General features: G+C 44.5%; 1 protein-coding gene across 1 annotated transcript in view; it reads left to right on the top strand.

The window, feature by feature from the left end:
* Positions 1–18,817, top strand: part of SSU72 (SSU72 homolog, RNA polymerase II CTD phosphatase) — a 73,179-nt gene that overhangs the window by 24,951 nt on the left and 29,411 nt on the right. Inside the window, exon 2 of the mRNA XM_044281914.1 lies at positions 5,461–5,604. Coding sequence (XP_044137849.1) covers positions 5,461–5,604 — 144 coding nt within the window. The remainder of the gene's footprint in view (positions 1–5,460; positions 5,605–18,817) is intronic.

The following is an 18,817-nucleotide window of genomic DNA, read 5'->3' as shown; positions in this document are numbered from 1 at the left end:
ATAACTATTTCCCCCCTTAGGCTACTTTCACACTAGCGTTCGGGTGTCCGCTTGTGAGCTCCGCTTGAAGGGGCTCACAAGCAGCCCCGAACGCATCCGTCCAGCCCTAATGCATTCTGAGTGGATGCGGATCCACTCAGAATGCATCAGTCTGGCAGCGTTCAGCCTCCGCTCCGCAGGCGGACACCTGAACGCTCCTTGCAGCGTTCGGGTGTCCGCCTGGCCGTGCGGAGGCAAGCGGATCCGTCCAGACTTACAATGTTTACAATGGAAGTCAATGGGGACGAATCCGTTTGAAGATGACACAATATGGCTCAATCTTCAAACGGATCCGTCCCCCATTGACTTTCAATGTAAAAGTCTGGACGGATCCGTTCAGGCTACTTTCACAGTTAGAATTTTTTTTACAATATAATGCAGACGGATCCGTTCTGAACGGATCCACCGTCTGCATTATATGAGCGGATCCGTTCTGAACGCAAGTGTGAAAGTAGCCTTAGGGGCGAGAACCTGGGATCTTTCATCCCTTGTCCTATTCAGCTCTATCAGGGTGAATAGGACTTCACACTGTCCCTGCTGCTCTGTGCCTTGTGCACACAGCATCAGGGATGTTACCATGGCAACCAGGGCTTCTGTAGCGTCCTGGCTGCCATGGTAACTGATCGGAGCCCCAGGCTTACACAGCTGGGGCTCCGATCAGAAGCTGCCACTGCCCCACCAATGAGGGGGAGGGGAGAGGACCCTGTGGCCACTGCCACCAATGATTTTAATACTGGGGGTTGAGAGGGGCCGGCGCACTGTGCCACCAATGATTTTAATACTGGGGGGTTGAGAGGGGCCGGCGCACTGTGCCACCAATGATTTTAATGGGATGGGGGGTTGAGGGGGGGGGGCACACTGAACCACCAATGATAAATTACCCCTTTATACAGGAGGCGGGTACTGGCAGATCAGCAGTTAACCCCTCAGGTGCGGCACCTAAGGGGTTAACTGCCTCTGATAGCAGCTCCCTGTCAGCGGCAGGGTGCCGGCAATGCGATTCTGCTGCCGGCACCCGCCTCCTGTATTGTGTTAGACTGACTTTCACTATCAGGCCACACAGAGCGGCGCCCAGCGATGTCTCAGCACTCACCATTAGTCCTGGGCGCCGCTCCGTTCGCCCGCAGTGCCCCATTACTGTCTCCTCTCCTGCTCCACATGCTGCTGATTACTATCGGAGCGATGGGAGGAGACATCAGCTTCACTAGTGGGCGTTCCTTCTTCCTGGCTGTAGCGCTGTCCAATCGCAGCGCAGGGAGAAGGAACGCCCACTAGTGAAGCTGATGTCTCCTCCCATCGCTCCGATAGTAATCAGCAGCATGTGGAGCAGGAGAGGAGACAGTAATGGGGCACTGCGGGCGAACGGAGTGGCGCCCAGGACTAATGGTGAGTGCTGGGGCATCGCTGGGCGCCGCTCTGTGGGAAATGGGAATAGTCCTATTTGGTAGCGCAGAGCGCCCGCCCCTCCTCCGCCCCTCTATCCTCATTGGTGGCGCAGTGCGCCCGCCCCTCCTCCGCCCCTGTCTCCTCATTGGTGGCAGCGGCAGCAGCACAGGGGGAGGGAGGACAGCTTCCTTCTCCCCGTGCTGCTGAGAGAACATGAGCGCGCCGATAGCAGCGCGCTCATGTTCAGAGATACTAGGCTGCGCAGAAACGCAGCCCAGTATCGAAAAAACGGAAATCCCGGTATCAATACCGGGACAAAAGTATCGATTGGGTATCGAAATTTCGATACCCGCAACAACCCTACTCCAATTGTCGCTTGTTTCTTTATTTCTGGTAACAAAATTAAAGCTTGTAGACAAATCCTCACACTCCAACACCAGTTGATGCTTTTCAGACCCTTAGTCCTTAACCCCTTCCCGACTGCCATACGGCTATATACATGCTATCTGCACATACCCGGTGCAGAAAGCACGTGTATAAATGTCATGGCAGCTCTTTAATCAAAGCGCTGCAAAACGCTTGGTTTAAAGCTTCTGCTGCTGTCACGGACAGCTTACAGTCCAGTTATTCCGGCAAGGGATCAATCAGAGTGGTCCAAATCGGGCACTGGCTGCTGTATGCCCCAAATATGTGTACCCCGATCTGTGCCCCTGATGCCTTCCTGTGGCCCGTCTGCCCCTTGATGTCTTCCCTGGTGTTCGTAGGTTGTGGCTGTGTTTCCTCCATCCCCTGCCCCCATCTGTGCCTGCCCTGCCCTCATTTCATCCCCAGCCACGCCCCTCGCCCCTGGTGGGTCCCTCTGCTCCGTGCCCTTGCTACTTTTGATGGCAGCGTCTCCATTCCTGAGCCGCCGCCATCAACAGCGAGTGTCAGCTGTATGCGGACACTCTGCTGTAACCCCTTAGATGCCGCGGTCAGCGGCATCCAACGGGTTAACAGAGGGAGGGGCTGGCAACCAGACATCTTGCAAAGGCGCCAAGTGTTGCCATCTATCAGTGTAAAACTGCTAGTATTATAGTTTGCAATGCAAGAGCATTTTTTCTAATTTATTACTGTCATGAAGTACAATGTGTCACGAGTAAACCAGCTCAGAATAGCTTGGATAAGTAAAAGCGTTCCTAAGTTATTACCACATAAAGTGACATGCTAGGTTGCAAAATCAGACGTGGTCACGGGGGCATCAATGACCTTTGGGTATGAAAGGGTTAATCATAACTGATAAGAAATGCTGAGCTCTGTGGTTTAAGTGGTTCCAATTTTCCCAAACCCAACTTATGAAGGAGGAGAGAAAAGAGTGGAGAATCACAGTGCTCCAGACAAAAAAAATACTGCACCTGAAGGGTTAACTCAACCGCCGCTGATCGCAGCTCCGTCAGAGGTCGGGTGCCGGCTATTTGATTCCGGCACCCGCCTCCTGTATTTGTATTAACAGGTCAGTTATCTTCATTGGTGGCGCAGTGGCCACAGCCCCTCCCCTCCTCCTCCCATCTCTCTTCTTATTGGCGGAGGCAGCAGCACAGGGGGAGGGAGAGACTCCTCCACTGCGCTGCTGAGAAGGACATCGGCGGCGGGGCAGAGAACTATCAGCTCGGGTATAGTCGCAAATGGCGACAAGACTAAAAAGTCTTGTCGCCATTTGTAAATTCTAAGTTGCATTTTGGTCGCCATCTGGAGCCCTGAATCGCCTAATTAGGCAAGGCATTAATTCTGTTGGGTGATTATCATAAAATTGCATAGAAAAAGTTTAAAATTATTATACATACTTGCCTTGTAAGGGTACTTTCACACTAGCCTTTTTCTTTTCCGGCATAGTTCCGGCACAGGGGCTCTATACCGGAAAATAACGGATCAGGCATATCCCCATGCATTCTGAATGAAGAGTAATCCGTTCAGGATGTCTTCAGTTCAGTCATTTTGACTAATGAGGCAAAAGCATGCTACGGTTTTATCTCCAGCGAAAAAAAATGAAGAAATGCCTGAATTTATTTTCCCCATAGCAATGTATTAGTGCCGGATCTGGTATTGACAATTTGAAAAAGATACAAGACGGATCCGTCTGTCCGCATGACAAGTGGAGAGACGGATCCGTTCTTGCAATGCATTTGTGAGACGTATCCGCATTCGGATGCGTCTCACTAATGCTTTGTCACATCCAGATCAGCGGATTCGGCGGGTAGTTCCGACGACGGAACTGCTTGCCGGATCACACTGCCGCAAGTGTGAAAATGGCCTAACTAAGCTAGTATTTTATGTCAAATACATGATTCATTTATATTATAAAAATCTGGATATATTGTTAGACATAAAAACGCATAGTATGAACACAGGGTAGAGACTAAAAATCATGATTCTATGATACATATTGTGAGACCACAATATAAATGACGCACATAATTGATCAAATGCAGACAGACTATATTACATGAAAAAATAAACTAAACAAAAATTTCATAAAATTATATAATAAAAAAAATTATAGTATAATTAATAAAAATACATTAATTATTTCCTGAGGTTTAAGCCTAGTGAATATCTAGTGTTAAATCTAAATATCCAATATGTTTCTCATCAAAATGACTCAATGTCACCACCTCTAGAGGGAGCTTTTTCTATAGCATAACATTGAAAACCTTTCAAACATCGATCGTGTTCATGAATGAAATGTCTTGCTACATTGGAAATGTATATAAATGTATATAAAGGATTGGTAACAGAATGAATGTGCTTTAAAATTCTTTTGCATTTTATTTTGTGCCTTTTTCACGCAACGCAGGCTCCATAGAAGTGAATGGGGCTGCGTGAAAGTCGTAAGCATCCACAAGCAATTGCGGATGCCGTGCAATTTTTTTTTTTTTTTTTTTTTTTTTTCACGCACGGTGGCGATCGGCATGGGGACCTGATCATTATTATTTTCCCTTATAACATGGTTATAAGGGAAAATAATAGCATTCTGAGTACAGAATGCAAAGTGCAATAGCGCTGTAGGGGTTAAAAAAAATAACTTAACTCACCTTAATCCACTTGCTCGTGCAGCCCGGCTTCTCTTCTGTCTTCTTTGCTGTGTACAGGAAAAGGACCTGTGGTGATGTCACTCTGGTCATCACATGATCCATCACCATGGTAAAAGATCATGTGATGACCGGAAAGACATCACCACAGGTCCTGTTACTGCGCACAGAAGAGAAGTCGGGCTGCGCGAGCAAGTTGATTAAGGTGAGTTAAGTCACTTTTTTTTTTTTTAACCCCTCCAGTGCTATTGTACTATGCATTCTGTATTCAGAATGTATTATTTTCCCTTATAACATGGTTATAAGGGAAAATAATACAATCTACAGAACACCGATTCCAAGCCCGAACTTCTATGAAGAAGTTTGAGTCTGGGTACCAAACGTGCCGATTTTTCTCACGCGTGTGCAAAACGCATTACAATGTTTTGCACTCGCGCAGGAAAATCGCGTGTGTTCCCGCAACTCCCGTGTGAAAGAGGCCTAAGGGTCTGAAATGCGTGAACTGGTGTTGGAGTGTGAGGATTTGTCTACAAGCTTTAATTTTACCAGAAATAAAGAAACAAGCGACACAACTACATTGGAGTGCTGGAGCTGCGTTTTTAAATTTTTTTTTTTTATGTATATATTTTTTATTTTTTGAACTTGGTTATCAAGGTCTTACCTATTTTGTTCCGTGCACAAGGGGTTGGGTAATTCGGGTGAGCTGGCACTTCACTGTGGACACTGTATACTAGAGCTTGGTGGTAGTCGGAGGTTGAAGTATGAGCACCTTTAGCTCATGGCTGCTGTCACATGACCCGTTTCCCCTAATGATTAGCTATAGCGTGTTGAATGACATGCAGCACATATGCTATAAATGTTTTCACTAACAAATCATGTAACTTTATCCCATGTGTAGATGTGGAATGACATTTGCAGTCTTCATTTGATTCTCAAGTTTATTTATATTTTTGTCTGTTTCTTTCAGCAAACGGTCCTTCAATGTCCGATCATTTGGAACAGGAACACATGTCAAACTTCCGGGTCCAGCACCAGACAAGCCAAATGTATACGATTTCAAAACCACATATGAACAGATGTACAATGATCTCCTTAAGAAAGACAAAGAACTGTATCCCCGGGAATACATTTTATTTAAACCAAAAAGGTTTCAACTCTCAAAGGTGTAAATCACTATTGCATTTGCAGCGCAACTATGTGATAGTAGGAAGGTATAACGTCAAACCTGTGGTATCACTTGGTTATCAGGAAATTCTCATGCATGTGTATCTGTTTTTTTTTCCTTTTTATTTTGTGGCAGTGTTCTGGTTTGTTGGGTAGTGACACTCTTTGAACTATTTAGTCTAATGGTAGCGATACCATTGCAGGGTCTTAAGTGTGTTACACACACATCCTAAATTGGAGCATTTAGGCATGTCGGCATGGATTGTTTGGTAAAAGGGAGTAAAAATGACTAATTTACAGTTTCATTTTAGGTAAGTATTTGTAGTAACCTGTACTTTTCCAGCACTATCCATTGTGTACTTGACCTGCTAACATATTCTGTTTATTTTACCTCCTTAGGATGAAATGTCCACTTAATTTCAGGATCTGGTTCTCTCCTTGAGATTTGAAGAAGTTTTACATTGAATATAAAATTAGACCGTATTGTTCACATGTTTGATATATCTTAAAAATATCTTTTGATCCTTTACCTCTTATTATGAGGCCTTGTTTACAGGGCATACTCGGCTCATGTAGATTGCTTGTCATATTAGTTGTGCACTCCCTTACACAAAATGAAGGCACGTTTCCGGTAAAAATGAGGTGTCGGGAGTATAGGTAATCAGTGCTTAAAAGGGAACCTGTCACCTCTAAAAACCATCCCAAGCCGCCAGCAGTACCTGACCGTAGTCAGCCGCGTGTTTCCGACAACAATTTTCTTCCTGAAAGACGATGGGTCTAAATCTCAGAAAATGTGGTTTTATCCTCTGCCGGTGCGCTTCTCTAGTCAGTCTTGAAGTCAAAGGGGCAGCGGCCTCCTTGCTTTAAGTCACCGTAACCATGCCCCCCTTCCCTGCCCCTTCGCTGTGACTGACAGCCGGCAGTTTGGCTGGTTTTGTCGAACTCTCTGCATAAGCGCCGTCAGTCACAGGGAAGGGGGGGTGGTTACCGTGACTTAAGGAGGCCGCTGCCCCCTTGACTTCAAGCCTGACTAGAGAAGCGCGACGGGCAGGGGATAAAGGAACGTTTTCTGAGCTTTAGCCACATCGGCCTTCAGGAAGAAAATTATTGTCTGAAATGTGCTCCTGGCGGCTTGGGATGGTTTTTGGAGGTGACTGGTTCCCTTTAAGTCCCCCAAAAAACATTAAGAACAGGGCTATTTTGTAGCTGTTCAGGGATTTTTAGCCTTTTTATAATGTTCTATATTGTAACACTTGGGCGTAACACATGATCTCTGCCAGTCAGAAGACCTTTTTTTGATGCAAGGTCGATACATTTTTGCGCAGGTTGCACTTTTTTGCATGTTTCCAACTACATGGAGTTTAGTGAAATTTACCAAATGACACGTTACTTTTATTAATTTGTAGGCTGTCATGGCAGGTAAACAAATGGAAGGTTACCATAACTTCGTCCTCATTTTCATATTTCAATTTGTCTCTGGCCCCATAATGGAATTTAGATCTCCTTCTGCATCTACTCACTCCACTCCCTGCCCCCCCATAAGACCAAGACTAAAGACTGTATTACACAGTCCGACTCCGACGTGGCAGATGATTGTAGGGCACGAAGTGTTCCCTCCCGGCAGTCAGTGTTCCCTCCCGGCAGTCGCCTGCTTATTACATGCAGCGATCTCCTCCACAGCATGTGGTGGAGTGATCACTATCCTATCGCTCGTCCCCATGCTGTATAGCAGTTTGCCAGCAGCAGAATATTAGTCACCATGATCTGCCGCCTGCAAATGATTACTTTTTAACATGTCAAAAGTTTTGGATTTGCTCGTTCATCTGGCAAACAGTGTTTAGTATTAAACTGCAAGATGATTACGAACGTTCATACAAGTGCTCGTTAGCAATCATCTGCTGAAAAATCGGCAGTTGTAATACAGGCTTAAGGCTACTTTCACACTTGCGGCAGTGTGATCCGGCAGGCAGTTCCGTCGTCGGAACTGGCCGCCGATCTGCCGCTGACTGAAAGCATTTGTGAGACGGATCCGGATGCGGATCCGTCTCACAAATGCATTGCAAGGACGGATCCGTCTCTCCGCTTGTCATGCGGACCGACGGATCCGTCTTGTACATTTTTACCAATCTGCGCATGCCGGAACGACGGATCCGGCGTTCAGGCAAGTCTTCAGTTTTTTTGCCGGAGAGAAAACCGTAGCATGCTGCGGTTTTCTCTTTTGCCTGATCAGTCAAACCGACTGAACTGAAGACATCCTGATGCATCCTGAACGGATTACTCTCCATTCAGAATGCATGGGGATAAAACTGATCAGTTGTTTTCCGGTATAGAGCCCCTGTGACGGAACTCTATGCTGGAAAAGAAAAACGCAAGTGTGAAAGTACTCAGTGCTATCTTTCCTGCTGATAAGGGTTTATTGTATACTCCAGCTGATGAATGGACACTGATTAAATAGCCTTAGTATGAAAGGGGTATTTCCATATCAGCCGTTCATGCTTGAGGTTGAAATCCCATTCTGTGGCGGTCACAGGTGGCTGGGGTTATAAAAACTGCCAAATGGGCTTTGCGGTTTCTGTAACGGAGGGTTTTACTGAACGGTTTCCATAACCCTGGTCGCTGCATGATTAGCAGCACCACTGTGCAAAAAAGTGCCCAGAAGGTGCTCTCTGCAGTGAGCACCTCAGTGTGAGGGATCGTGGTCTGGCCATTTGTTTTTTTACGAGGGACCGTGGTCTGGACTTTTTTTATTTTTATTTTTTTTTATTTTTTTTATACGAATGTGTGGTTTTTCTGCAAATTATAGAACATGACATTCTGTTCCATATCGCAGATGAGAATAGACAAAAATTTACATTGCAGGGAGTGATAAAAATGGAGGATGCACGGAGAAGGGAGGTATCTGCATTTTGTATATTGATTTACAGATACAGTTGTGTGCATGAAGCCTAGTTCTATTGAATAGTGCTGCTTCAAATAAAAGCATCCACAGCCTCTGCTTGGCACAGTCATAAGCTTTGCAGGGTCAAAACCACTAACGGGCTCCCTTTACTGCCCACTTTCCATAAATAACTAAAGGGAGTGCAAAACCTAACTTGTGAAGATAAATAACCTAGAATTAGACTGCAGGCCAGTTAAGGTCCCATTCACATCGCATTTCCAGTCTCCATTTGGTGTGAAAATATCAAATATTAACCACCTTACCAACCAACATGATACCCATTAGTTTCAGAATTCACAGATTTTTGTTTTGGTAGGATGTTGGACATGGGCTACTTTCACGCTCGCGTTTTGGCTTTCCGTTTGAGATCCTTTCAGGGCTCTCGCAACCCGGCCAAAACGGATCAGTTTTGCCCTAATGCATTCTGAATAGAAAAGGATCCGCTCAGAATGCATCAGTTTGTCTCCGATCTGTCTCCATTCTGCTTTGGAGGTGGACACCAAAATGCTGCCTGCAGCGTTTTGTGGTCCGCTTGACGAAACTGAGCCAAACGGGGACAGATCCGTTTTCTCTGGCACAATAGAAAACTGATCCTTCTCCCATTGACTTTCAATGGAGTTCATGACGGATCCGTCTTGGCTATTTTACAGATAATACAAACGGATCTGTTCATGACGGATGCATGTGGTTGTATTATTTTAACCAATCAGTTTTTGCAGATCCATGACTGATCCGCCCAGAATGTGAGTGTGACAGTAGCCTTAGACTTCCACTTGCTCCATCAGATGGTAACTCCTGTCTTCAATGGGGGTCCCTATCACTATATCTTTGGAGTGTGGGAGGAAACTCAAGTACCCGGAGGAAACCATCGCAAACACAGGGAGAACATACAAACTCCATACAGATGTTGTCCTTGGTTGGATTCGAACCTAGGACCTCGGCAATGCACGACACCAGTGATAACCACTGAGCCACATATGGGCATAGTATAAGGCTGCCATTAAGGTGAGTGCCTCTGTGTTTCTGTATGTGTCATTCCATACAGAGTATTTTGTCATTCAGTACGAAACTGACGTGACGAAATTGTGGTATGCACAGACTGTGTACACGGCTGTGTGGCCTCCATGCACTTACAGGCAGCAGGGAAAGGCTCTGCATGCAGGGTTTTCTTTTGTTTTGTTTTTCCTGCCAAAATTGTTGACTCCTGGTCTACTAAGTCCATTATAAGGGTCATGCACTTGGTCATGGTTTAGTTGAAAAATGCTGATCGGATGCGGACCCATTCACTTCAATTGTGCCGCAAAAGATGCGGACAGCACACCATGTGCTGTCTGTATCCGTATAGCCGTTCCATGGCCCCGCAAAAAACTAGAACATGTCCTATTCTTGTCAGTTTTACGGACAAGTATATGACACTTTGAACAGAGGGCAGGACGTTCTGTTCTGCAAAATGCGGAACACACACAAGGCTGGTGTCCGTGGTTTGCAAACCACAAAAATGGTAACGGCCGTGTGCATGAGCTCTAAGTCAGTGGGGTCTGCGTCCAGCTTTCCAGTGTAAATAGAAGCCAATGTGAACATGCACCAGCCAGCATGCAGTGGAAAGTAGGACATTGAGGCACACCCTTTTTATATTCCGTTTGAAATGCCCGTCTACTAAACTACAGGGTGCTCATTATTCATTTCCCAGAGTGCTGCTCTGAAGACTGGAATGACCCCCCCCCCCCCAGTGAATTAGGGTCCCATGACTGACATTTCACAGAAGCCATGAATCTTAAGAAATGAGAACAGTCCTGAGTTTGCAGTGAGTCCTCTTAGTGATCCAGGGGAAGATTGGGTATTATATGCAAGTTCTAATCTATAAGGAATAATGCAGTCATCTGGTGTGTGATAGCCGGAAACTGCATGAGTCCACCGGGTGTTGTAAACGCCACTTCTGTTAAGTCCTATAAATGATATATTTTAGTTAGGCTAGAGGTTGCCCATCCCTGGGCTAGACCATCAGATTGGTGGGGATCTGACTGCTAACATGCCATCAATGATTGGAGGAGCCACAATGCCAAGGATTTGCGATGTGGTCTCCTAACTGTTGACACTGCCTCCCCATACACCACTACACTGTACATTTAGCAGCGGATGCACTTGGTATTGCAGCTTTGTCCTGTGTATGAAGCGGTGTAAACTATGAAGAGGCTGCCCCAGTGCCATAGCTCTTTGATGGTGGAGTGCTAAAGGAGGGATCCCTACTGACCTGATTTTGATTGCGTGGTGATAAGCCATTATTTTGAAAGAACAGGGAAACTTTTAAGAAAACCTATTCTAAAGGACCTATTGGATTGAGTCTTTTTAATTTTTGTTGAATCTTTCAAATTTGAGAAATTTATTGCCACATGTGATATCATAAATGCTGTAGGGATTAACGCGCAACAATCTCAGTAAAAAGTATTGTGGCATAAAAGCTTTGATAAATCATTCCCCCCTCACCCCCGCCTTATCTCCTGGAGTGGCAGAGGCTACCATCTTTCTCATTGGATTGTTGGCTGATCCTGCAGAAATTTGTAGGTTTTGCTAATGTGTACACTTAGCTTTGTAACTTGGCGTGACATGGACATGAGATGAGAAGTAACTGGTATAATCAATTTTTTTCAACACCCTCTGAAATCTCAAAAAGGTGCAGTGTAAGGCCAGGTCCCAAAGGAGTTTTCTCATCTTGGGCATTGGGGGCATATCACTAGGTGGGACCTGCACCTATCCTTAGGTTAGAGCCCGCAAAGTGCAGGAGGGCGCATCGTGCCTGCGCAGCCGCCCTTCATTCATTTCTATTGGACTGCTGAAAATATCTGAGCGTTGGCTCTGCCATTTCTGTAAGCCCCATAGAAGCTAGTGGAGTAGTGGCCTGCTTGCGTGGTGCGCTTTCTTTTTATTTCAGTGGGACTTTTGAAAATAGCCAAGCGCTCTGGTTAGCTATTTTCAGCAGTCCCATATCAATAAAAGGAGGGTGGTGGGCACTCCTACACTTTGCAGGCTCTGTTTATAAGGATAGGTGAGAGTTATTGATATGACCCCCTGGGGGGGAAGGGGGGTGACAGAGTCAAAATACAGCAGCATAGATCAGATACATGTAATTCCCACCACAGATCTGTCCACCTTAGGCTGTCTGAAGAAAGTAACCCATTGTAAAAGACCTGTATCCTCTCCTGACAGGTCTGTTTTAGCAACTACTTTCCTTTCCCACGTAATAATTCTGGCAGTTTGCAGATGGGTGTTCAGTCGGTTACGAGTGTTGGTATATGCAGGACACCCCCATCCTCCCCCTAACTGTTAACATCCAGGGATTAATTCATAAAGTCAAGCAGGAATACTTGGTGAAAATCACATTAGCAAGACATGGGAAGAACACAGATTGTAGACATTTAATCCCTCAAATGCCCTGACCATTTGTGACCACAGCATGTGAGGCAGGTTTTTCCGGGAGCACTGCAGTCCTGGAGTCGTAACCACTTCACTTCCCAGCGAGGTGATCGGCGGAGCTGTTAATTCCTTGTGGTAGCCTCTGTCCTACTAAGGGATCAGAGGCTACCACAGCAAGGGTTCCTAATCACATGTTTACCCCCATGTCCCAAAACATCAACTCTATTAAAATATAAACATACTTATACCATACGTTGAACACCATAATGGAAAAAGAATCAAAATGGCTGACTCAGCATTTTTGTATCATTGAAAACTACAGAGGGATGTGGCTCCCTCTGCCTTCCAATGCAGTGAAATTGCTGGGCTCTGGTTACCATCACAGCCCGGGGCCTGCTGAAGCTTCCCAGGCCTGTCATAGCAACCTCCCTGCTGAGCTGTGCACTGGGAACAAAAAAAAACTAAAATATTAAATCTTTAAATCGCCCTCTTTCCCAATTTTCCATAAAATGTTCCATAAAAAAATAAACATTAGGAATTGCTGCCTCTGAAAAGATCTGAAGTATTAAAATATATACATTTTCCCTGTGCAGTGAATGCCATAATGGGAGAACCAGTTTTGTCCCCCCACCATCACTGAAAAATTGAACAGTGATCGAAAAGTCATACATACCACAAAAATGGTACCAAAAAACAATACAAGTTTGGTTTTGCCGTAATAGTATTGAGCTGCAGAATAACAATGTTGTCATTTTACAGTGAAACTTATGATTTCAAAAACCTTGGTGGAATTGTTTTTTTGGGTTTTTATTTTTTTTTTTTTCCCCCAAAGAATTATTTTTTTTTTTTCCCCCCCTGTTTTCCAATCCAAGACATGGTACATTTGTGGCATAAAAAAAAAAAATGCACCTCAAAATAAGCACTCATATGGTCATGTGGACTGAAAAATAAGTTATGGTTATTGAAACGTGGAGAGGCACAAAAAAAAATACAAAACTATAAATAGGCCCAGTTTTTAAGAGGTTAAATGGTGCCTTTGGACAGTGCAGCTTGTCCTGCAAAAAAAAAAATGCCCTCATACAGCTATGTAAATACAAAAATAAAAAGCCAGGAGTAAAAAAAAAAAAAAAAAACTCCCAAGGTCTTGAAAAGGTGAGGACACTAAGAGGATCTGTCACTATTTATGCTGCTCTTAGTTAGAGCACCATAAAACTGCTGACAGATTCTCTCTCATAATTATAGAATGCAGGTCATGGGCACTCAGAAGATTGGACCAGATGTGCTTATAGACATGTCTGTCAAGTCCATGTTCATAAATGTTGTGCAGTATTGTCCAGAAGTACTGAGGGGGAGCTAACCACCGTCTGCTTACCAGCAGGAGGCTGCCAGGTATTACTGCCAGCCCCTACACCCCCTTATGTTATACGGATATCATACAGGTTAGTCCCCATGACCTCCAGCTATGTAGCAAAGCAGCATGCCCCTCTGGTGTTACCCAGTGTGGGACATTAATCAAGACTGGCGTACGCCACTCCTGATCTCCCTGCAATGGCATGAGATGCCTTGTAACAAATCATGTGCTGTGCCCTGCTGTGCTCCAGAAACTGAAGTCTGTGCCAGCTATAGGCTGGTGTAGAAACCAGCTATAACTTCCGCTACTTTCTAGCGAAACATAGTAAATGCGGTGGATGGTGAGTAGCTCCGCCCGAAAAGTGTCAAGAAGCCGAAAGTTGCAAATTGAAATTGGCTGCCCAACATTTTATGTCCTTCATATAATGCCAAGTACTTTATGATAATGTTGTAAACGGTCTAAAGTTCCGCACTTCCTCCTTTAATCCATTCTTTCATTCCCGAACGGCAAATAAAAACCGATGTTAATCCGGCCTCACAGATGTATTTCCTATCACTTCAGTAGAACAGAAAACTTATCCTTCCTCCCATCAGAAACACCGGGTCTCAAACGGAAATGGCTAAAACGGATGCAAAATGAGCACAACGCATGCTCAAAATAAAAGGTTATTTTTTTTTCTGTTCTGATGGATCAGAAGAACAGAAAACTATAAACTGTGATGTGAACCCGGTCTAATTAGTCTATGAAAAATGGACTGCAAAACCCTGATAAAGCCATACAGTCGTGTGAAAGAGGCCTAAGGCAAATGGCTGCAAAAGAAGCCTTCCCCCAACTTCCCTGCTCGATGCGCCAGGAATGCCAAGCCCTGCTTTTTTTTTTTTTAATTAAATGTTTTACGGTAACTCTTAAACTAGCAGTCTGTTGAAAGAAAATTCTTGCCCATTTGCTCCCTGCTACTCCGCTATGGCTCCCTGGGTCTCCTCATTGGTCTTCTAATCCTGTTCTTGGAAACTTTGAAGCAGACTGAGTCATGTGTGCCATTGCAGCCAGTCAGCAGTGATGCCCCAAGTGGCACAATGTATGCCACTTGGGGACATGTTACCTCTGAGGCAAGTCATTGGCTGCAGTGGTACATATGATGCCTTCTAAGCAGGAAGTGAAGATAGACTGGGGCCCATGGAGTAAGAACAGAAAGGAAGGGAGTTTAGTTTCCTTCACTGGTCTGGAGGGGTAGGGGTAGAACAAAAACAAACAAAAAAAATCTCTAAGGTGGGCTTCACTCCTTGCTGGTTTTTATACCGTTTATTTATGTAAAAAAAATAGTGCTGTGAAAATAAAAATAACCCTAATCAAAATGACAAAGATCAGTTGGTCTGTTTGCCATGTCAAAAAAACTGGATTGATTGATTGGGACCAGGCAGTGGCTGGCTGCAGAAATGAGTGGGGCTTGGGTGCAACAAGGGCAATGGTCACACCCTCATTGCCCCAAAGGCCTAATTTGCATAGCTTTAAAACAGAGCATCGCATCAACAAAAGAAGAAAAAAAAAAAACGTTTTAATCAGGGGAACCACAGCTGTGTGTCTGTAAATAGCTTGATGAAGCTTTTTTTGGAGAGGGGGGGGTCGGGTCAATCAATCATAAAAGGTGATACCTACTGATGAGAAGCTGATAAACAAAACAAAAGTACTTATTAGAGCTACTGTAGAAACTTCTGTGGCAGATCCTTCTCAAATATCCAAATGGATATTTTTTTTTTCATCCATCGATAGAAAGGACGGTCTACTGCGAGATTTACAGATGGGCACACTAATCCGTAGACGACAGAATGGATGTGTGAGTGTCCCCATAGGTCAGTGTGCTATCTGTGGGAAAAAAAAAGCTGATAACACACTGAAGAAAATTACAGTTGTGCATGAGGCCTTCGGTCAAATTTTTTAAATTGCTTTTTGGGAGCCAAGTGACAAAGAAATGCCACAAACTGTTAAGGTGGATTTACACTGTTTGTCTAAATGTGCCGCCGATAAACAAGCGTTTCACTGGTTCATTAGGTGATCCTGTTAGGCTATTTTCACACTAGCGTTTTTATGCTGGATCCGCCATGGATCAGCAAAAACACTTCCGTCATTATAATACAACAGTCTGCATACGTTCTGAACGGATCTGGTTGTATTATCTCTAAAATGGCCCAGATGGATCTGTCTGTAAAACCAATGGGGGACAGATCAGTTTTCTTTTGAGTCAGAGAAAACTGATCCGAATTCATTGACTTACATTGCGAGTCCGTCCGTCTTGCTCCACATCGCAGACAAAAAAAAGCTGTCCGCGATGTGGGACGGAACGGAATGCATTCTGTTTCATTCAGTTCTGTTTTGTCCCCATTGACTATGAATGGGGACAAAACAGAAGCGTTTTCCCCTGCTATTGAGATCTGATGACTGATCTCAATAGCGGAAAGTGAAAGTAGCCTTATTCAGGCAGGTGCATGATTATTATTTCTAAACGGCAATCTGCTACCCACAAACAATGCAGCTGTCCTCATACTATGGGGGAGATCACTGAACGAGAAGCAGACTGTCAGGAAGGAACGCTTCCTTCTTGACAACTGGCTGCACATTTGAGCATCTAAACCCACCTTTAGTCTCCATGAAGTGATGGCATTCAAGATGGCAACACGTCCCACGGAGACCCAGTAGCAGCAACGTTGCCTACAGTGCATTGTGTGTACAGTGTTACTATCCTGTCGTATCTAGGCCTCCAGCAGCAGCTGCTTTTTAACTTTCCGTCCTCTGCTAATCCTGTCCCAGTCTACACAGCCAGGCTGAAAATGTGAAATGTCAGCCTATTGTGTGTTCTCTACTGGCCAGTGTCTAAACTGCAATATTTCATATTATTATTTGTGTGTGTGTGTGTATATATAATATATGCAGAAACTCCCCAAAAGTTTGTAAATAAAACCTGCAACATAATTTTGGGATGATACATTCCCCTTTATGCCTTTTACATAGGTTTAGATATTTAATCATAGCTGTCATTTATCACTTTCCTTTTATCTTCCAAATGTGTGTTGTCAAACGGAAAAAAAAAAATACTTAAAGGGGTTGTCTAGTTCCAACAAAGTAATCAAGTGTTGGATTATGTAGATTTAATCTCTTGTGTTAGCTTTTTTGGTCCAGCAAAACCTCCTGACTAATTTCTTGCAGTGGTAGTAGGGCGTGTGCTTCCAGACTCTTCCTGGCCTTCTGATTTCCCTGGGTTACAAGGATTCCATAATTCACCCATGTTCTACTATTGTAACATACTGCATCTGTCAGCAGTTTTGTACCTATGAAACTGGCTGACCTGTTTCATGTACACTCGGCAGCTGAAGGTATTGGTGAGAATTTTTTTTTAATACATGCCAATGAGCCTCTAGTTATACACTCCCTGTCCCCAAAAAAAAGTTGCCACCCAAAAAAAGTCACTAATATTTTGTTGGACCGCATTTAGCTTTGATTACGGCACGCATTCGCTGTGGCATTGTTTCGATAAGCTTCTGCAATGTCACAAGATTTATTTCCATCCAGTGCTGCATTCATTTTTCATCAAGATCTTGCATTGTTGATGGTAGACAATTGAGCTTATCCCAATTGAGTTAAGGTCTGGACTCTGTGGTGGCCAATCCATGTGTGAAAATGATGTCTCATGCTCCCTGAACCACTCTTTCACAATTTGAGCCCGATGAATCCTGGCATTGTCATCTTGGAATATGCCCGTGCCATCAGGGAAGAAAAAATCCATTGATGGAATAACCTAATCATTCAATATGTTCAGGTAGTCAGCTTATTCTTGGAGCACATACTGTTGCTGAACCTAGACCTGACCAACTGCAGCAACCCAAGATCATAGCACTGCTCCCAGAGGCTTGTACAGTAGGCATGATGGGTGCATCACTTCATCTGCCTCTCTTCTTACCCTGAAGGACTCATCAGACCACATCACCGTCTTCCATTGCTCCAGAGTCCAATCTTTATGCTCCCTAGCAAATTGAAGCTTTTTTTTTCTGGTTTGCCTCACTGATTAGTGGTTTTCTTCCGGCTACACAGCTGTTCAGTCCCAATCCCTTGAGTTCCCTTCGCATTGTGCGTGTGGAAATGCTCTTACTTTCACTATTAAACATAGCCCTGAGCTCTACTGTTTTTTTCTTCGATTTTGTTTTCACCAAACGTTTAAGTGATCGCCGATCACGATCATGCAGGATATTTTTTTTTCACCACCTTTTTCTCAAATACGATGGGTCCCCACTATCCTTCCAGTTTTTAGTAATGCGTTGGACAGTTCTTAACCCAATTTTAGTAGTTTCTGAAATCTCCTTTGATGTTTTCTCTGCTTGATGCATGCCAATGATTTGACCCTTCTCAAACAGACTTTCCACGACCACGAGATGTGTCTTTCGACATGGTTGTTTAAGAAATGAGAAGCAACTCATTGCACCAGTTGGGGTTAAATAACTTGTTGCCAACTGAAAGATAATCGCCCATGCAGTAATTATCGGAGGCACATAACTATTTGCTTAGTTATATCCAGGTGGCGACTTTTTTGGGGGACAGGCAGTGTATCTAGAGGCTCTGCTCTCTGCAGCTGCTGCGCCCTCTGCAAGGTCATTACACCTGCCTGCCCCTGTCATTCAAGTTGCAGAACCTCTAGATACACTGTTTCGATTCCAATCGAAACTCTGTTTCGATTCCAAGTGGTACCGAGTTCGGGAAAATGTTTTTAATAGTAGAAATACATTTTTGAAGTTATTGTGCGAAGTCTCGCAAGACTTCGTGAAGTAATAACTTCGGCTTATCTGAGCCAATATATTCTAATACTGTACGGAGCGCTCGCTCCGTACAGTATTCAAACAAAGTTTTATGCGAATTGACTTCAGATGTTTTATCCAAAGTCTATTCGCTCATCCCTACATGGGACCAACACAGATTCCTTCAGCTGCCAAGTGGACATGTAACAGGTCAGCAAGGTTTATAGGTACAAATCTGCTGACAGATGCCCTTTAAAGGGAACCGGTCACCTCCAAAAAACCATCCCAAGCCGCCAGCAGTACCTGACAGTAGCCAGCAGCATGTTTCCGACAATAGTTTTCTTCATGAAGGCCGATGCGTCTAAAGCTCAGAAGATGTTCCTTTTATCCTTTTGCTTCTCTAGTCATGTTTCAAGTCAAGGTAACCACGCCTTCTTCACTGTGACTGACAGCCAGCAGTTCGGCTGCCTTTGCCGAACTCTCTGCATAAGCGCTGTCAGTCACAGGGAAGGGGGCGCGATTATCTTGACTTGAAGCAAGGAGGCCGCTGCCCCCTTTACTTCAAGCATGACTAGAGAAGCGTGCCGGCAGGGGATAAAAGAGTTTTGAGCTTTAGGCCTCATGCACACAACTGTTTTTTGGGTCCACATCTGAGCCGCAGTTTTTGTGGCTCGGGTGC

The sequence above is a fragment of the Bufo gargarizans genome, chromosome 2, assembly GCF_014858855.1.
Source record: "Bufo gargarizans isolate SCDJY-AF-19 chromosome 2, ASM1485885v1, whole genome shotgun sequence".
NCBI lineage: Eukaryota > Metazoa > Chordata > Amphibia > Anura > Bufonidae > Bufo > Bufo gargarizans.
Note: the sequence above shows the minus strand (reverse complement) of the source record. Positions and strands in the feature narration are given on the sequence as shown.